At 40.4% G+C, this 20,354-nt stretch overlaps 2 protein-coding genes across 4 annotated transcripts; one reads left to right on the top strand and one right to left on the bottom strand.

Moving 5' to 3' along the window:
* The first annotated feature begins 553 nt into the window (after window positions 1-553).
* copg2 (COPI coat complex subunit gamma 2) lies at window positions 554-7,847 on the top strand. Its single transcript, XM_088406560.1, has 24 exons — window positions 554-708; window positions 1,124-1,176; window positions 1,252-1,332; window positions 1,411-1,482; window positions 1,547-1,626; window positions 1,698-1,773; window positions 1,880-1,972; window positions 2,043-2,129; window positions 2,643-2,800; window positions 2,874-3,007; window positions 3,263-3,330; window positions 3,401-3,589; window positions 3,654-3,749; window positions 3,830-4,073; window positions 4,162-4,237; window positions 4,298-4,401; window positions 5,650-5,775; window positions 5,847-5,915; window positions 5,981-6,162; window positions 6,630-6,759; window positions 6,828-6,925; window positions 6,990-7,128; window positions 7,473-7,571; window positions 7,638-7,847. Exons 1-24 carry the CDS (start codon window positions 672-674, stop codon window positions 7,766-7,768), a joined length of 2,622 nt encoding a protein of 873 aa, XP_088262686.1. The 5' UTR covers window positions 554-671; the 3' UTR covers window positions 7,769-7,847.
* On the bottom strand, window positions 7,600-20,091 carry mest (mesoderm specific transcript). 3 transcript variants are annotated; one of them, XM_088406561.1, is made up of 12 exons: window positions 19,812-20,091; window positions 19,405-19,579; window positions 18,545-18,624; window positions 18,395-18,472; window positions 18,185-18,330; window positions 11,233-11,291; window positions 11,125-11,165; window positions 10,961-11,031; window positions 10,762-10,863; window positions 8,213-8,289; window positions 8,085-8,148; window positions 7,600-8,022 (listed from the first exon to the last, which is right to left on the bottom strand). In XM_088406561.1, exons 2-12 carry the CDS (start codon window positions 19,556-19,558, stop codon window positions 7,905-7,907), a joined length of 990 nt encoding a protein of 329 aa, XP_088262687.1. In that variant the 5' UTR covers window positions 19,559-19,579; window positions 19,812-20,091; the 3' UTR covers window positions 7,600-7,904. The 3 variants fall into 3 exon arrangements, with proteins under 3 accessions (XP_088262687.1, XP_088262689.1, XP_088262688.1); XM_088406563.1 differs by having other exon boundaries at window positions 7,600-7,764; XM_088406562.1 differs by having other exon boundaries at window positions 18,185-18,321.
* Window positions 20,092-20,354: the final 263 nt, after the last annotated feature.

Raw genomic sequence — 20,354 nt, 5'->3', positions numbered from 1 at the left:
AATTACATCCAATAATAATAATACTAATACTAATAATAATAATAATATTTTTTGTAGATATTTGTTGATATCATCATCAGTGCAATTATTTATTGATTAAAAAAACTCAAAAACACGCCATAAGATACGTCGTTTCCATTTTAGCTTGAGAATTTCCGATAGTTTTGTATCTTTGTTACACCGACCGCACCTTTCACGTTTAGTCATCATTCGAGCGACGAAAGCCCAAACGTAGCCGTGCGGATACGTCATTTATCAGCGACAGATGAACGTTTCCCGTATTGATTTCAAATCTATGAAAAATATTAGTTCCTCGTTGCGATGGAAAGAGAAAAGGGTAAAAGTAAAAAACGTAATAACTAATGGAAATGAGACTGTTTTCGAGTTGTGCTTCAGCTGGTTAAAAAAAATCGTGAAACAGGCCTGCACTAAAATGATGGTACGCCAAGTAAAAAAGGGGATGTATGTGAATGTATAATTTGAACAAAACTCTACTTATAGATTGTTACGCCTTTGTTTTGATCAATAAAGTTTTTTGCTGCAGCATAAAAAAAAACTGAGAGTTTTTATGACGTCTCCACCGGAAGTCCTACTTTTGACTACGTGGAAGGTTTCGTTAGCATTCTGTCGAGATATCATACGTGTGCTGCTCGTCAGCCATTATCGACACGATGATAAAGAAATTTGACAAGAAAGACGAAGAGTCTGGTGAGTGTTTAACGGTCTTCTTTGATTTTGTAGTGGCGGCCATGATTGGTAAACCTCACAACACAAGAGGCTCGCGTCTGAATGCTAACACATTGCTAGCATGCGAACTATATATGAGCAATCGGTGTGAAGTAACGTCATAATGCTATCTCAGTTGACACCAGTGAATGATGTGGATGCCTATATTGATAAAACAGCGAGTTATTTTATATTGTAACGTGCAATGAGGTGGTTGTTTAAGACTTAGTGGCGAAGGCGTTGGGATTGATCGTTTTAAGTGCCGAGAACCAATGAACATTGAGAAATCGTGCGAGTAATATCATAATTGATAGTTCAATCATAATTGCGCTGCTATGTTAGAAAGTCGAGCTGCGTGTTGTCGGTGATATCCATATGCATGTCCGTTTTCATTCAGGAAGTGGCTCAAACCCTTTCCAGCACCTAGAGAAGAGCGCTGTTTTGCAAGAGGTACGTTTTCTCATTTGCATTTCTTCCGAATTTAACAAAATATATTTGCGTGAACAAACGGCGTTTTGTCCACAGGCTCGCATCTTTAATGAGACACCCATCAACCCTCGAAGATGCCTGAACATTCTCACCAAGATTATTTATCTGCTCAACCAGGTAGCACAGAATAACAGATGTTTTTTAAAATGAACAAATTTGCACCTCTTCTCATTTGTATTCCTTTATTTTATTTAGGGCGAACATTTTGGGACCACCGAAGCCACCGAGGCATTCTTTGCCATGACCAGGCTCTTCCAGTCTAATGATGTAAGCTCAACTAATAGATTTAGGAGTGTTAACTTGAACTGATATTGTCTTTTTGTGTCATTAGCAAACCTTAAGGAGGATGTGCTATTTGACCATCAAGGAGATGGCCAACATCTCTGAGGATGTTATTATTGTCACTAGCAGGTTCATAATTTTAGCATTACTTTAGTTTGTATTGTCTGTGTTTCAAAACTAATGTTAGTGTCATCATGCAGCCTGACCAAAGACATGACTGGTAAGGATGACGTGTACAGGGGACCTGCGATCAGAGCCCTCTGCAGGATCACGGATGTAAGATGTCTACCAAATGTCATGGTCCTAAGCTAACCGGAGCCACTGGGCTAAATTAAAATAAATAATTAAATAACATAATTCTGTCTGCACCCGCATCTCTCAGACCACCATGCTGCAGGCCATCGAGAGATATATGAAGCAAGCGATCGTCGATAAGGTGCCGAGTGTGTCCAGCTCGGCCTTGGTCTCCTCACTGGTGAGATGTGCCCGGGTCAACACTTGCCACTATGGATTCATGTTTTTAAATTCTTTATTTATTTTTCAAGCACATGGTAAAGATGAGCTACGATGTTGTAAAACGTTGGGTGAATGAAGCTCAGGAGGCCGCTTCGAGCGATAACATCATGGTGCAGGTGGGAACGTGCTACAATATCAAGCGAATACCCCCAATTAAATAAAAACATACAGGATTCATAAAAAATACAATGCAAATTTTGACATTTGTTTTCCTTGAATGAGTATACTTTTGAGGTCACGTATCTTTTGAGACATGTCCATACATAATTTAATCGCCCGTTTGCTTTTATTAGGTAGTAAATAGTGAGCATTTATTTCACCGTTTTAAGTTATTCATCAATCAATTGTCAAATATCTACATTTCTCTGATATTAGCCAGTTGAGTATCTCAACAAATCAGGGGACTGAATTTTACACAAAGGGAAAAAAATATTTTCTGCTCATTCACTGCTAATGACTGCTATAAACTTTTTACGGGTCCATCAAACACCTATTTTTACTGCCAGTCAATGTTTACAATGCTATGAATGAGTTAAGGGCCAATTTAGCTGCACGTGAAATAGTAGTTATTGACGGAAAATTTTGTCATGCATAAAAAGTTATGTCCTCACCTGTTGTTGTGTTGGCAGTACCACGCTCTGGGCCTCTTGTATCACCTGAGGAAAAATGACCGACTGGCCGTCACCAAGATGCTCAACAAGTTCACAAAGTCAGGCCTCAAGTCACCGTTCGCCTACTGCATGCTCATCCGCATCGCCAGCAAACTTTTGGATGAGACGGAAGGAGGGTAGGAGGGCTGTCTCTCTACTATTATCCCAGATGTTTCATTTTATTGGTTTTTTTTTTTTTTTTTTGGGTAGTCACGATAGCCCCTTATTCGACTTCATTGAGAGCTGCCTGAGGAACAAGAATGAGATGGTCGTGTACGAGGCGGCCTCTGCCATCGTGCACATGCCCAACTGCACTGCCAGAGAACTGGCCCCGGCGGTGTCTGGTCGGTTCAAGCAGTGATTCTCAACCCTTTTTTTTTTTTTTTTTGAAGACAAGTACCTCTTAACCAGTACAAATAAGTTTTAGGTGAAATAGGAGTCACTATAACACAATTTAGCTGTTGCTTTATGATCCATTTAATTTGCTCTTAGTTTGAAAAGACCACATTTCTGTCTCAGCATTAATTGTGTAGAAATCGCATGAGTAAATAAACACTGAATGACTGACATTAGTGTTTTTTTTATTCTTGATTATGAAGTGTTGCAGCTCTTCTGCAGTTCCCCCAAAGCTGCGTTGAGATATGCTGCAGTCAGGACCCTCAATAAGGTACTCCACCCCTCCCCTCTCTCAGTTGACATGGCCAAGTGACATTTGGTGTTGTCCTCCCGGCCATCAGGTGGCGATGAAGCACCCCTCAGCTGTGACGGCGTGCAACCTGGACTTGGAGAATCTGATCACCGACTCCAACCGGAGCATCGCCACACTGGCTATCACCACACTGCTGAAGACTGGTAGCGAGAGCAGCGTGGACCGACTCATGAAGCAGATCTCGTCTTTTGTCTCTGAGATCTCTGACGAGTTCAAGGTGAAACTTTGGTGGCAGGAGCGATGCATCCAAGGTGATTTTACTTGATGGTTTGGGATTGCAGGTGGTGGTGGTGCAGGCCATCAGTGCTCTGTGTCAAAAATATCCCAGGAAACACAGCGTCATGATGAACTTCCTGTCCAACATGTTAAGAGACGATGTAAGCAAGCAGACATTCATAGCACTCCAGGAAATAGTCGCTTTAAAAAGGGCTCACCTGCATTTTTGTCTTCATTCAAGGGTGGGTTTGAGTACAAGCGCGCCATCGTGGACTGCATCATCAGCATCATTGAGGAGAACCCTGAGAGCAAAGAGACGGGCCTGGCCCACCTGTGCGAGTTCATTGAGGATTGCGAGCACATGGTGCTGGCCACCAGGATCCTGCACCTGCTGGGCAAAGAGGGCCCACGCACCCCACAGCCGTCAAAATACATCCGCTTCATCTTCAACCGGGTGGTGCTGGAGGGCGCGGCCGTGCGAGCCGGTTAGCCGCATTTCTCGACAGCCCACGAATAGAAGCGCACTTCTGGTTTTCAAATTCTTTTTTTTTTTTCCTTCTTCACCGCCATCAGCTGCTGTTAGTGCTTTGGCCAAATTTGGGGCTCAGAATGATGACCTTCTGCCAAGTGTTCTGGTTCTCATGCAAAGGTACTCATTTATTTTTATTTTGGTTACCACCAGATGCCATTTCAACCTTAATTGTGGCAGGTGCATGATGGACAACGATGACGAGGTGCGTGACAGGGCCACATTCTACATAAACGTGCTGCAGCAGAAGCAGAAGGCGCTCAACGCTGCCTACATTTTTAATGGTGAGATGAACGCTAATGCTAATCGTTTAGCAATCATCAGATCGGGCTGAGCGAGTTCTGATTTGCACCTTTGTCAAACTAATACAAGGCCTTTAAAGGGAGGTCAAGTTAAGAATATGTTCTAAGCGCTGAACTTACTTGAAATTTTGGACTATAAGCTGCATTTGTCTCACATTCTGAACCCTGCCACTTATCTTTATGTACTTTACTATATATACTTATACTATATATATATATATATATATATATACTATATATATATACTTTACTTATGTAGTTTTATCTGCAGTTTTTTTTTTTTTACTAGCCACCAGTGGGCAATCTCACAAATAAAAATTAAATAAAAAAAGAGACAGAAGAGGCTGTGGAAATATTCACTCGTAAACATGAAGCAGGCATGTTACTGTTGTGCTGGTCCAGTATTCTAACAATCTGTGTGTGTCAGTCAGAAAATATGTTGGTGCTGCTCTTATTTCTAAACACGTTTAGTCTGTGTGTTAGGCGTGATGTTGCTGTAACCAGGCAATTTAAAGAAAAGGTTTTAAACTGAAAACAATGTACAAACCTTGTTACAACCAGCAGACCAAAACATATTTTCCTGTTCAATTTTTGTTGGTGACGCTTATAGTCTGAAAAAAGTGGTAGCCTAAACATAGCATTCTGATAAATATTGCACTTGTAGACTAAAATTTAAGAAAAATTCACTGCTTTGTTTTACTACTTGCTGAGTAAAGTGATTTCACAGTTGCTCAGGTAACAACCAATCATGGCTCATCTGTTTTCTCACTTTGATCATGTGACTCTCAAGCTGTGCTGTGATTTCTCGCCTGAGCAACTGGGATGTACTTTTCAGTCGAAAGCAAGTGATAAAATGCCACTTTGAGATGGCTAAAAATGGGTGGATTTTCTCGCTTAATTTAAATTCCTGTCACAGAATGTTAAACAGATTATCGTGTTTACACTAGCAGGATAGAAATGTGGTAAAGAAAAAAAGATTGACTTCAGCTTTAACTTATCACTAAACAAAATTGTAACAAGAAAATTCACTGAGCTCCTTGTTTACGTGTTCGTTAGTGACATTTTCATAGGTCTGTCTGACATCTATTAGGAAATTTTGCTGCCAGGTTTGTTTAAAAAGCATGTTTTATGTTTTGTAGACGTCAGTGGCAGTCAACGAGTGAATTACCCAGTCCTATTGTGAATGTTTTCCAAGCATTCTTTCCTCATTTCTTATGTTGTTGTGTTCAGGCCTGTCCGTGTCCATCCCTGGTCTGGAGAAGTCACTGCACCAGTACACGCTGGATCCTTCTGAGAAGCCGTTCGACATGAAGACTGTTCCCCTAGCCACCACACCCATCACAGAACAGAAAACGGGTCAGTCAGCCAGGTCTCCTTCTAGTTCTGATGAGCTTATTTAAAATGTTGTTTTTGTTGTTTTCATTCAGAAATCACTCCAGTGGCCACCAGCAAGCTTCCAGAGAAATTGGCCCCGTCACGCCAAGATATCTATCAAGGTGAGAAGTTTTCATTTCGTTCGTTGACCTTTACAGACACTTAATGGAAATCCGTCATCGCTCAGAGCAACTGGCGGCCATCCCAGAGTTCCAGGGTCTCGGCCCGCTTTTCAAGTCGGCCGAGCCGGTGCAGCTGACAGAAGCCGAGACGGAATATGTTGTCCGCTGCATCAAACATACCTTCTCCAGGCACATGGTCTTCCAGTTTGACTGCACCAACACGCTCAATGACCAACTCCTGCAAAAGGTTTGTCAGGGTTATCTTTAAAAGAAGACTAAGACAAGCCCCAGCTGCTTAACAGCAAAATAGTAACTCAGACCAACCAACCGGCTTTTCTTTGCCGGCAAAGGGAAGGCTTGGCGTACATTCTCATGCTTGCCAACAGCGTTCGAACCTCAAGTGCCCCCGCCTGCTTTTTATTCATTCAGCAAAGCATTGCACATTACAAGACAACAAAAAGAGCCAGCGGGGCGCCACCAACAGCTGGCCCAAGGTCCCGCCTCACACTTACCTGCGTCAATAGCTTTATCAAAGGACTGGGGCGAGATGAACCCGGACTGCATAAATGGATAGCAATGCACACTATTCTAGACAAGAAATAAAAACATAATGATAACAACTTAATGTATGATTCCTTTCACAAGGTTCCAGAATGCAGTTAATCACATTACAATTCAATCACTGTCCGCTAATATTCACAGTCGTAATTCCAGGTTCTTGTGCAAATGGAGCCATCAGAATCTTATGAGGTGATACACTACATTCCTGCCGCCAACCTCCCATACAGCCAACCAGGCTCCTGCTACACGCTAGTGCGCTTGCCTGATGATGACCCAACCGCCGGTGAGACGAGCATTTCGATTGGCTGCCCGTGACACAGGAACAATTTCAATATTGACACTCGTTTGCAGTGTCGTGTACATTCAGCTGCACAATGAAGTACCTGGTCCGAGACTGCGACCCCAGCACGGGAGAGCCCGACGACGATGGTTACGACGACGAATACGTGGTATGTAGCGGCGCTTCGGCAACGGGTTTTTTCCGTTCCGATTCTAATCTCATTCCTCTCGCAGCTGGAGGACCTGGAAGTGACTGTGGCAGACCACATCCAGAAGGTGCTGAAGCCAAATTTTGGAGCAGCTTGGGAAGAAGTGGGAGATGAGTTTGAGAAGGAGGAGACGTTTGCACTGGCATCCGTACGCACCCTGGACGGTACGCTTTGGAACACGCTTGTCACAACTTGAATGATTTTATGTCAAATAGATCCAGAAATTGACAGATAGCGAACAGTCTTCAAGAGAAATGAAGAGGCTGGAGTAAATTTGGGCTGTTTACTGTTGTCTTCGATCTCGGAAGGTTATATTTTGTAAAACTAAAATGATACAAAAATACGTAGTACAATTATCACACATTCATACCAACGTTTATACGACATGAAATGTACTAATAAACATCCATGTGGCATAAAAGATTACCACATAACAATTTCATCACACTATTTATAGATTTATCCCTCATCATCCTATGTTAACTTAAATTTATTATTGTTTCTACAGAGGCAGTGAAGAACATCATCAACTTCCTTGGCATGCAGCCATGTGAGCGCTCTGACAAAGTACCGGAAAATAAGAATTCACACATCCTTTTCCTCGCTGGTGAGTTTCAGTAATTAGGGGGAAAACATTGCACAAAGACTCTTTATTTTTTCTTTGACGTGACAGGTGTTTTCCGAGGCGGTCACGACACACTTGTCCGCGCTCGTCTCGCACTGGCTGATGGCGTCACCATGCAGGTGACTGTCCGAAGCAACGAAGAAACGGTTGTTGATGTCATCCTGGCCTCTGTGGGCTGAAACATAACTTTTACATTTTTGTTTCCTTTTAACATCTGCCACTTAATCTGGGAGTGAAATAAACAATGATTATGATACATTTTGCTTTTTGTATAAATCTATTTATTTGGTCATCAAGCTCTTTGCTCACAAAGGTTCAAAACGAATGGATAAAGGTAAAGTAAGCATTAAGAAAGCCAGTGGGGTCTTCCAGCTGTGGATAATGACTGATGTGCTCGTCTAATACGCTGACAGTGGACCTCTGAACCAGTTGCCTGGGGAACATAACAACACATTAACTAGATGCTAACAACAGCGAAAAAGATGCGACACTCACTGGTAAAGTTGGACGAAGTCGGGGTGGGGGTTAACGGGGTCCAGTGGGCCATAAATCAGGTGCACTGAGTGGACAAGGATGTTATGAGAGTGGACATGAAGGAAAGTATAGTTTGTAATTTCACTTACGTGGAACAAATGTGGACGTGAGCGTGCCGACCCATCGCTCTCTGTGTTTTATTCTCTGGTTGATGTACTGGAGAACACTGGCATGGACCAAAAAAAGGTTGTGTTCTTTGGCGCAATTTATGAAAGACCGCTTTGTTCATGTTAACACAACCTGAAATGTCTTAAGCTACAGAAACGAGCTATTGTTTAAAAACGTGCAATGCATGACATTTTTAGACATGGTGAAGCGTAACATGTAGCTAAACAATTTAACAACACTTCATGGGCTAATATTTAGGGCCCGAGCAACTACCGCTGGCGAGAGCCCGCTTGTTTTTCGCCGGATTATTAGGGCCCGAGCAGCTATCGCTGGCAAGAGCCCTCTTGTTTTTCTCTGGATTACTATTATTAGGGCCCGAGCAGCGACCGCTGCGAGGTCCGTATTGTTCTTCTCCGGATTATTATTATTCTGAATAAATCGCATTTTTGAAGTCCTAAACCTCGTCAGCTTATGGCGTTATATTTGTGCCACAATTACGAGCGCGCGAAAAAAAAATTTGAGCGGAGAAAATCAAACTGAGCGAGCGAAAACAGATTTTGAGAGCAAGAAAAAAACTAATGAGCGCGTAATGATAAGAGTTTGAGCGCGCGCCGATGGAGTTTGAACACAGAAAAAGAAATTGTCGCTCAAAATTCCTTTTTGCTCGCTCGGCACAGCCCACTCTCGCTCAACATCTCGCTCTCGCTCGCGATACTCCTCCCTCCCTCGCTCAACATCGCGTTTGCTCAACATCGCGCTCTCGCTCGCTCGAGTCGTCCTCTGCGCTCGCTCAGTTCTGCACACGCGTTACGTTTGTGCCACAAAACCAGCCAATCAGAGCTTGTTAAAGCACATTGATTGACAGCTTGGTATCCAATGAGATTGCTTGTTGTGTTCACCCGGAACGAGCAAACGAGAATGCGTGTGCGGGAGGGGTGGGCTTATATTATTAAGGTACTTCTGTCAAATGATACAATACAGTAATAATAATAATATTAAAAGTAATTCTCCAGCCCAAGTCCGTGTTGACGCACTCTCGTTTGCCCTTTTCAGGTGAACACAGGGCAAACGAGAGTGCGTCAACGTATAGAGTACAAGCAATCTCATTGGATACCAAGCTGTCAATGAAAGTGCTTTTACAAGCTCTGATTGGCTGGTTTTGTGGCACAAACGTAACGCGTGAGCAGAACTGAGCGAGCGCAGAGGACGACTCGAGCGAGCGAGAGCTTGATGTTGAGCAAACGCGATGTTGAGCGAGGGAGGGAGGAGTATCGCGAGTGAGAGCAAGATGTTGAGTGAGAGAGGGCTATCCCGAGCGAGCAAAAAGGAATTTTGAGCGAGCAATTTCTTTTTCTGTGTTCAAACTCCATCGGCACGCACTCAAACTCTTATCATTACGCGCTCAATTGTTTTTTTCTTGCTCTCAAATCTGTTTACGCTCGCTCAGTTTGACTTTCTCCGCTCAATTTTTTTTTTCGCGCGCTCGTAATTGTGTCACAAATATAACGCCATATCAGGTCTGCTGTAAAATTTGATATTTTGGTGTTTTCATCCATAAAATCTAAAAAAAATAAAATAAAAAAAATAAAAATAAAAAAAATAAAAAATAAAAAAATCGATTTTTAGCGCCACCTAGAGTCGAACAATTCTACTGGGTCACGGCCAGTTTCGCCATAGATATGAAACTTTTTAGGCATATGTAGGACCTCAAGACCTACAAAAAAGATATGGAGCCCCATTTGCTAGGATGTACAGAACCAGAATTAAGAATTTTTTTATGTGCCTTTTTGGACCGTTTTTGGATGTTTGCAGGTACCAAACTCCTCTTAATATCTCTTAAACGGTTGACCTGATGGACTTCAAATTCAACGTGCTCTATTATCAGACATAGGGTCACAACTGGGCGAAATTTCATGAAGATCAGCCAACATATGATGGATGCGGGGCTTCAATATAAACAAAAATATAGCTTCATTTTTATTGTTATGTCCTTTGTTGAGCCTGTCGAAGTAATATCACTGATTTTTTTTTTTCTGACGGCCCTTCAAACACATCTAATTTCCTCCACCAAATATTGCGATGTTTTGATAATGGCCGTGGCCTATAAGCAGTGCTCTTTATGATGATTTATCATAACAGTAAATGCTGCTGTCATTTCACCCAGATGATCTCATTTAATCGCGATTTCACACGTTGAATGAAAGTCCATTTTTACAAACAAACCTTCATTCCTTTGTAGTGCTAGAATCACCTTGTGGCCGAAAATAATATAATACAATTTTTCCGATTCCATTTACTTAGTTGCGCCCGCTGAACAAACGCTAATGAAAGTTTGACCTTTTCTAAAACATTGACTTCTACTGTTCACAGCATAAGTCGTGACGCATTCGGACATACATACACTGCAAAGGCCTGCTTGCAGCTCTAGATGTTTTTATTTTGCTGTTTTGTTTTCCATCGCTGTGGTTTACTTCACAGTTGTGATTGCCTTTTTCATGTATGTCTGGTGGACAATGTGTGTTCGTAACACCTGTCCAAAACAAGATTTCCGTCATTGTAGCGCAGACCGGTCCACATATCCCAGAACTCTGCATCTGCCGGCTGTGTGTATGGCCCAAAAACCTCCGCGATCCTGTCAGACAAAGACAAAACCTGTTAGTAAGGTATGTTCCATATATTGTGCATGCGTATGTATATGTAAATACTGCATATGTGTGCATATGACCGACCCCATTTGGAAAATTATGTAGTTTGTGAGCCGCATGAGAACAGGAGCAAGGAATTTAGAGTCCTTGAGTAGCTTTAGGGAGACAAAAGGGATTTCGGTGAGGGATAGGAACTTTTGTGGTATGAATAAAAACTGGCAAAAGGGCAGGCAGGCGGTGCAACTGACCATCTGCAGCAGACGAGGGTGGTGGGCTTCAGGGAACAAGCCTGTGGGGAGTCTCAATTGATTACAGTGACTCCCAAAATGAAAAGAACATACTGAAAATACACCTACCTCCGTTTGAGAGACACAAGCTGTTAATGTTAAGGTGACCGGTGCGGTTCTGGTCACTCCTAACACACACACACACACACACACACACACACACACACACACAAATAGAAATTTGATTATTATGGGCAGGTCCATAATTAAAACAACATTGATGCTATTTTCCGTCAATCACTCAATATATAATAACTTAGGTAAAGTTGGCAAGATATTGGCAGATTCGGACTTCGCGATCAATACCTCTCAGACAAAACGTCGTCGAAACACCAAAGTTGCCTTTATGCCTCCTTCATTACACGGACTACCAGCTACAATGTCAAAAAAGACATTTGTAAAATATTTAAACCGTTTGTTTTGCTGAAAAGACGCAATTGATCTCTATGAGCAGCAGAGGCTGGGCGAGTGCGCAAAGGACCGTCTGCAAATTACGAGATGAGGAGGGAAAAAAAAACAATAACGCCACAATTTGTGATTATGAATTCAACAAACACATCAAAGACATTAACATAATCATATTGGAACAGTACTTTGGGATTAAAAAAAAAAGCGTTTGTTTAATTTTTGAACAAGTTTTGTTCTTAAAAATCATTAATAAACTAAATATTCATCTATAGCTCCAATATTGTTTAATATAAGGAGTCCAAAACCACTGGACACATTAATGACATTTTCATGATCACAGTACAAGACTCATTTTTTTAAATAAATTATTTTGATAAATTTGGGGGATTTATTTTAAATGCTTGTTAATCATAACCTCAAAATGAATCACTGGCTCCCCTTTTTGAGTTGGGGTAAACACTCCTATATTACTACAACCATCAATGAAGTACTCCCAATTATGCTACAACTGCTGGTTTTCTAATAAAATCCTTTGCCTAATTTTAAGGATTTTTTTAAAATGCATATTGACCATAATTTACCAATATATTGATCAATAGCTCTGCTGTTGGTTGGGTTAGGGACTCCAAAATCACCACACACATCAGTGACATTCCCCCCCCTTATGCTAAATTCTCTGGTTTTCAAATAAATCTCTTTTCCAAATTTTAAGGATTTTTTAATGATTATTGATCAATAATTACCCATATATTGATCAATAGCTCTGCTGTTGGTTGGGTTAGGGACTCCAAAATCACCACACACATCAGTGACATCCCTCCCCTTATGTTTCATTCTCTGGTTTTCAAATAAATCTCTTTGCCAAATTTTTAGGATTTTTTTATGATTATTGATTAATATTTACCCATATATTGATGATCAATAGCTCTGCTGTTGATCGGGTCCAGGACTCCAAAATCACCACACACATCAGTGACATCCATCCCCTTATGCTACATTCTCTGGTTTTCAAATAATTCCCTTTGCCTAATTTTAAGGATTTTTTTTTATGATTATTGATCAATATTTACCCATATATTGATCAATAGCTCTGCTGTTGGTTGGGTTGAGGTCTCCAAAATCACCACACACATCAGTGACACCCCTCCCCTTATGCTACATTCTTTGGTTTTCAAATAAATCCCTCTGCCTGTTTTTAAGGATTTTTTTATTATTAGTGATCAATATTTGCCAATATATTGATCAATAGCTCTGAGTTTGGTTGGGTTAGGGACTCCAAAATCACCACACACATCAGTGACATCCCTCCCCTTATGCTACATTCTCTGGTTTTCAAATAAATCCCTTTGCCATTTTTTTTTTCATGGTTATTGATCAATATTTACCATACTGCATTTATTTGGGGTAATTTGTACTCTCATCAATTATTTTCAAATTTGATGTTCATTCATAGCTTCTCAGTTGGTCAGGTTAGAGATGCTAAATCACTGTACATATAGATGACCATCTGTTTGATTATTGAATGTAACATAACCAACAACACCTAATATCTTCAGCCATCTTCACTTTATTGACTTGCATATGATGCAATACCGTGCATCCCATTTGGGATGGGATTTTGTTTCTCTTCATCCCCAGACAATTGGTATGGAACCATCTTTTGCATGCTCCTCACTGAATCCACACAAAACATGATAAAAGTATTATCAATATGCATGTTTGTATCATTGAATTCCTATTTTAATCATGATCCTTCTCACTCTTGTTAACGATTGAGAGCTGCAAAACAAATCTACAAAATATTAAAATTACCCATATCAGATCAACTGCAGCATTTGGCTGGTCTGTACTTCCCCAGAAGGAGCAAAAGTCATCTTTGGAAAACTGAAAATGCAGATACAAACGCATATCGTATGTATATGTGGGGGGGTTCTTTTACAAATTAATGAGAAGCACTAAACAGTAAATTACAAATTCTACCAGATATCTGATCCTTGGAGTAATTCTTCTGCCATATCTCTTAACAGCTGAGATATTGATCAATATATTGGTAAGTATTGATCAATAAGCACAAAAAAATCCTTAAAATTTGGCAAAGGGATTTTTCAGAAATTCAGAGATTGTAGACTGAAGGGAGGAATGTCACTGATTTGTGTGGTAAATTTGGGATCTCTAACCCAATCAACCGCAGAGCTATTGATCAATATATGGGTAATTACTGATCAATAAGCATAAAAAAAAATTCTTAAAATTTGGCAAAAGGATTTATTACCGAACTAGAGATTGTAGCCTGAAGAGATTTATCTCACTGATGTGTGTAGTGATTTTGGAATCTCTAACTCAACCAACCGCAGAGCTATTGATGAATATATTTTTAAGCATTGATCAACAAGCATAAAAATAATCCTTAAAATTAATCAAAGGGATTTGTTTGAAAACCAGAGATTGTAGCATAAAGGGAGGGATGTCATTGATCTGTGTGGTAATTTTGAGGTGTCTAAACCAACCAAAGTCAGAGCTATTGATCAATATATTGGTAAGTATTGACCAATGAAAATAAAATAATCCTTAAAATTAGGTAGAGGTAGTTTTTAGAAAACTAGAGGTTGAAGCATGAAGGGAAGAATGTCACTGATCTGTATGGTTATTTTGAGGTGTCTAAATCAACCAAACTCAGAGCTATTGCTCAATATATTGGTAAATATTGAATATTCAATGATCACAAAAAATCCTTAAAATTAGGCAGACGGATGTTTTAGAAAACCAGAAGATGTAGCATGAAGGGAGGAATGTCACTGATGTGTGTGGTGATTTTGGAGTCTCTAACCCAACCAACAGCAGAGCTATTGATCAATATATGGGTAAATATTGATCAATAAACATAAAAAAAATCCTTAAAAACAGGCAGAGGAATTTATTTGAAAACCAAAGAATGTAGCATAAGGGGAGGGGTGTCACTGATGTGTGTGGTGATTTTGGAGTCCCTAACCCAATCAACAGCAGAGCTATTGATCAATATATGGGTAAATATTGATCAACAATAATAAAAACATCCTTAAAATTTGGCAAAGGGATTTATTTGAAAACCAGAGAATGTAGCATAAGGAGAGGGATGTCACTGATGCGTGTGGTGATTTTGGAGTCCCTAACCCAATCAACAGCAGAGCTATTGATCAATATATGGGTAAATATTGATCAATAATCATAAAAAAATCCTTAAAATTTGGAAAAGGGATTCATTTGAAAACCAGAGAATGTAGCATAAGGGGAGGGATGTCACTGATGTGTGTGGTGATTTCGGAGTCCCTAACCCAACCAACAGCAGAGCTATTGATCAATATATTGGTAAATTATGGTCAATATGCATTTAAAAAAAATCCTTAAAATTAGGCAAAGGATTTTATTAGAAAACCAGCAGTTGTAGCATAATTGGGAGTACTTCACTGATGGTTGTAGTGATTTAGGAGTGTTTACCCCAACTCAAAAAGGGGAACCAGTGATTCATTTTGAGGGGTATAATTGAAAACAAGCATTTAAAATAAATCCCCAAAATGTATCAAAATAATTTATTTAAAAAACGAGTGTTGTAGTGTGATCATGAAAATGTCATTAATGTGCCCAGTGATTTTGGACTCCTTAAATTAAACAATATTGGAGCTATAGATGAATATTTAGTTTATTAATGATTTTTAAGAACAAAAATTGTCCAAAATTAAACAAACGCTTTTTTTTATCCCAAAGCACTGTTCCAATATGATTATGTTAATGTCTTTGATGTGTTCGTTGAATTCATAATCACAAGTTGTGGCGTTATTGTTTTTTTTTCCCTCCTCATCTAGTAATTTGCAGACGGTACCTTGCGCACTCGCCCAGCCTCTGCTGCTCATAGAGATCAATTGCGTCTTTTCAGCAAAACAAACGGTTTAAATATTTTACAAATGCCTTTTTTTGACATTGTAGCTGGTAGTCCGTGTTATGAAGGAGGCATAAAGGCAACTTTGGTGTTTCGACTACGTTTTGTCTGAGAGGTATTGATCGCGAAAGTCCGAATCTGCCAATATCTTGCCAACTTTACTTATGTTATATAGTCGGCCCCCGGTTTACGAACACCCTCTCTTACGAACATTTCGACTTACGAGCGTGGTCCGCTGAGTTTTTTGTCCCCTATTTACGCACAGACCATTCGCCTTACGAGCAATCTGACATGCCGGCCATTGGATTTGTTCATATTTTTTCGCTCTGCCACGTCATCAAATTCAGTGGTTAAAGCTTGTCACGGGAACGTAAAACAATATTGCTCTTACAATGTCACAGTCACTGTCTCAGTCACGGTGTCAGTCACGGTCTCACTCACGGTCTCACTCACGGAGATGCTATTGGCCGGCGTCACGTCAATCACAGAAATGCCGATATGCTATTGGCCGAACACCTTTAACTAGCTTGATGGCACTGCTGGTCGGGATGGAAGGAAGGAGAGAAAATGAGTGAAAAACGGAAGGAAGGAATGTTGTGTAGACTTTGCAAACTTTATGTTAGACATGGCTTCTAAAATTGTAAGTGGCGGTAAAGGAAGAAGTAAGAGGATAATGACAATAGAAACGAAGCAGGAGATAATAAAAAAAAAAAATACAAAGGAGGCGCGTGCATAGTTAACCTTGCTCGTGAGTATGGACGGAACCGCTCGGCAATCTTCTAAGGGCATGACTTTCCTTGCCGGGGGACGGACCTCGCTCGACAACAAAATGGAGAGGCTTCTTCTATTATGGATTAAAGAGAAGGAAATCACCGGTGATATGTTTTAGTTTGAGAAAAGTTCTTGTTTAAGAAAATAAATAAATAAATTCTGCGGGTTGGTCTCTGCTCACCTCCATCTCCACTCAGCTCGAGTCACGTCGCCCCAGAGGAAAACGTCATTTATCCTTTGTTTATCCATGCTTGTTATATTAACTGTCCAGTAGATTATGGTACTAGTTTTAAATATGTGTGTTAATTTGTCATGGTCTTCACTATGATTTCGCCACGCGTTGCCAGTCAATGTGGACATACAATTGACCTCGCTTTGCCACATTAACGAAAGCATCTGCTCATGCATGACACGGTAACGCTGATATGCTATTGCTCTTAGAATGTCACAGTCACTGTTTCAGTCACGGTCTCACTCACGGAGATGCTATTGGCCGGTGTCACGTCAATCACAGAAATGCTGATATGCTATTGGCCGAACGAACGCCTTTATCTAGCTTGATGGCACAGCTGGTCGGGACGGAAGGAAGGAGAGAAAATGAGTGAAAAACCGTTTTCTAGCCATCAAGCTAGATAAACTTTATCTGTTAGACACGGCTTCTAAAATTGCTAGTGAAGGTAAAGGAAGAAGTAAGAGGATGATGACAATAGCAACCAAGCAGGAGATAATAATAAAAAAATAAAAAAAATACGAAGGAGGAGCACGCATGGCTAGTGAGTATGGCCGTAACCGCTCGGCAATCTTCTAAGGGCAAGACTTTCCTTGCCGGGGGACGGACCTCAATCGACAACAAAATTGAGAGGCTTCTTCTGTTATGGATTAAAGAGAAGGAAATCGCCGGTGATATGTTTTAGTTTGAGAGAAAAGTTCTTGTTTAAGAAAATAAATAAATAAATTCTGTGGGTTGGTCTCTGTTCACGTCTCCACTCAGCTCAAGTCACGTCGCCCCAAAGGTAAATGTCATTTTTCCTTTGTATATTTATGTTATTTAATTTAACTGTACAGTAGGTTATGCTACTCATTTTTAATATGTGTATAAAGTCGTGATGGTTTTACCTAAGGTTTTTGCACGCGTTGCACGCATTCACGAATTAACATAGGTTTGGATTGCCCGTAATACGAGCAGTTCGAGTTACGAGCGTAGCCGCTGAACGGATTAAGTTCGTAACACGGGGGCCCACTGTAATAGATATATATAATATATATAATAATAAACTTTTTTTTCTTGGAATGCACTGGAACGAATTGATGGCATTTCCATTCATTCCAATGGAAAACTTAGATTTGAGATGCAACACTTATTAACAATACAAACATAAACTCAAGGCACTAATATAAATACAATTAGTTTAATGGGAACATTTAATTAACACAATATTGAAGCTAGTTCCTGTATTTTTCTCACTAGATTAGCATTAAGATAGGCTTTGGTTTTTGGGGATGTGCTAGAACGTTTTTGGCATTTCCATTCATTTCAATGAAGGAATATGAAGTGAGAATGCACATGCTAAAATTTAAACTAAAGGTATCGCTATAAATTCAATTATTTTATAGGAAGATCATAACGCAACATCAAGGCTAGTTTGTTTTCCTCTCAGTGTGTGCAAGCATCAAGCTAGCAAACTTTTCTTGTCTAATATGTAGGTTAGGCTGACTTAAATATGTTTTATGTGTCAGTTTAAAGTTATGCTGCAGCCTCGTCTAGCACACATCTGAAAGAACAACAACAACAAAAAAAGCTTAAAAAAATGCCTGAAGCCTGCACACTTGGCCTCTTACTTGGGCTGCTTTGCTTACTACCCAACTGCACAGCTAACCCTTCCTAATTAAACCTACCGGCACTACAAACACTTTAATCTTGCAGTCTACCTGTAGAGAAGCTCCAACGCCACCGTGTTGCCGTAGTCATGTGACAGCAGATTGATTCGCTGGTTGGCTAGACCCAAGTGCGCCACCAGCGCCTCCACCACACTGGCCTGCTCAAAAATGGAGTACCTGTGCGGTCGCTGTCCCCACGACAACAGGAAAAACAAATTCAGTTTTGATTGATTTCGCAGACTCACACAAGAAGATATTTACTGGCTTGTCGCTGAAGCCAAAACCCAAGAAGTCCAGCGCTATTACTCGGTTGAAGCGTTGGGTGAGAGGCTCCCAGATCTGTGGTAGGGTGGAAAGAAGTGTTAAAACAAAATTAAATAGTCAAATGGTTTGTTGCTGTGTTGCTCAGACCTTGTTCCAGTCGTAGCTGGAGGTGGGAAAGCCATGAAGGAGAAGTATGACGTCAGAGCTTCCCAAGGCGCCACGTGAGTCTGTTTATGTATATTACACATACACAGTACAAGAAAATAGCTTTTTTTTTTACATTTACAAAAAACACTGTGTAGAGGTGTCAATTCATTTTGGCTCTGGGGCCATTTGGTAATCTATTGAGGGTGATTTAACTTAACATGATTCTTTTTGAGTATTGTAACATTCATTGTTAGGCACGAGGACGACTGCAGAGGACTGAGTTAGTTGTTATCGAGTGCTAGCCTGAGTTGTAGCTGACGGCAGCTTGAGACTACACGATTGTTTACGGTTTCTTCTATTTTGTAAGTTGCAAGTGCTGGTCTTTACGTCGCTTGCAAAAATAATATATTTTTTAATGTATTCTAACGTTTTTGTTGTTAAGCATGAGGAAGCCTGTAAATGAGGGCTGAGTCAAAGTACTATAGACAGTAGACAAATGTTTTTTTAATGCTCCACAGAATCATCTCGCAGGCCGGAAGAAACCACCTCGTGGGCCAGATCTGGCCCATGGGCTGTATGTTTGGCACCACTGATGCGGTTTTGATTGTTTTTGCAAAAGAAAAATGCAGTACAATAAGGCGTTTTTGTTTGCAAAAAACAAACAAACAAACAAACCACGTAATATGGTGAGGACTTTTTTTCTCCGCAAAATCTGACAATGTATTGTGGAAAGTTTTTGTAAAAGAGACTACGTATAAACTAGAAACACCCATGGATTGGATATACATTGAAGATGTTTTCTTTTCAAAAGCATTTCGTTGATTACTGTATGTCGTATAGGGGTGAAAATATTCGATCACCTCTGTAGAAGATCTCGCTTCCTCTGAAGGTGAAACCTTTGCCCGCATTGTGCCACTTGAGCAAGGCAGCAGACAGCTGAGGCGGTGGAATGTGCACGTAGACTGCCAGCAATGGGATGCACACCAAGCCGACGTGGAGCCACCACTCTTTCATGTTGGGCGGCTTAGCTCATGTCTGCAGAACCATATTGCACGCCGTGCAAATTTCGAGCAGTTTGTTTCACTTCCATTTGTGACCAAACCAAATGCAACGTTATCACTAGCTTGCACGAGCGAGCTATCTTAAGCCCCGTGCACTTGCTAAAGCTAGCAACACATTAAAAATACACACTCGTAAACATATGATTTTTTATCTAACTTGTCTTAGTAACGGAGTTGAAAAAGGTGAAAAGGTTTTCAATACTCACTCGATAAATTCGCGTGAAGACCTTCGGACTGTGAACAGCGTACATAGCTATGGCAGCAAAGATTATCTCATTGACAGAAGTCTCACTCATTTGGACAACGTAATGTCGCCATTTTCAATACTCATTCGCCGCCAAAAAACTTGACTAATATCTCTTCAAAGTCTATACTGTGTCAAAAAATGAACACTGACTTCTATTGATTTTACACCAAAACTATTGAGGTGTTTGTACGAGTATATGCGTAAGAGAGCGCGTCTAGCTCAATACATGATCTGCCCTGTCCAACGCTTTAAAAAGACACGACGAGAAATGCTATACTGCCCTTTAGCGGCCGTACTGCAAACTGTTAAATGTACAAACAGTAATCCCTCGTTTATCGCGGGGGTTACGTTTCAAAAATAACAAACGCAAAGTGAAATCCGTGATGCAGCCACCTTTATTTATTTTTTTTATTATTTTACCAATGCAATACTAAACTATAGAATAAAACCAAAAATCAAAACCTATTTTAAAGCCCCAAATTTGTTAAAACAATCATTTTAA

This window comes from Hippichthys cyanospilos, chromosome 22 (assembly GCF_059441005.1).
Source record: "Hippichthys cyanospilos isolate Australia breed blue-spotted pipefish chromosome 22, RoL_Hcya_1.0, whole genome shotgun sequence".
Classification (NCBI taxonomy): domain Eukaryota; kingdom Metazoa; phylum Chordata; class Actinopteri; order Syngnathiformes; family Syngnathidae; genus Hippichthys; species Hippichthys cyanospilos.
This window is presented reverse-complemented; position numbering and strand designations above follow the sequence as displayed.

What these genes read in the sequence shown, in the direction of transcription:
- copg2 (XM_088406560.1), top strand. Translation starts at nt 672, where the DNA reads ATGATAAAGAAATTTGACAAGAAAGACGAAGAGTCTG. An exon ending in ATGACCAACTCCTGCAAAAG is followed by an intron (nt 6,163 to 6,629) that starts GTTTGTCAGGGT and finishes TCGTAATTCCAG; the next exon opens with GTTCTTGTGCAAATGGAGCC. An exon ending in TGATGATGACCCAACCGCCG is followed by an intron (nt 6,760 to 6,827) that starts GTGAGACGAGCA and finishes ACTCGTTTGCAG; the next exon opens with TGTCGTGTACATTCAGCTGC.
- mest (XM_088406561.1), bottom strand. Translation starts at nt 19,558, where the DNA reads ATGAAAGAGTGGTGGCTCCACGTCGGCTTGGTGTGCATCCCATTGCTG. An exon ending in ACCCTCGTCTGCTGCAGATG is followed by an intron (nt 11,032 to 11,124) that starts GTCAGTTGCACC and finishes GTCTCCCTAAAG; the next exon opens with CTACTCAAGGACTCTAAATT. An exon ending in GGAAATCTTGTTTTGGACAG is followed by an intron (nt 8,290 to 10,761) that starts GTGTTACGAACA and finishes GGTCCATGCCAG; the next exon opens with TGTTCTCCAGTACATCAACC.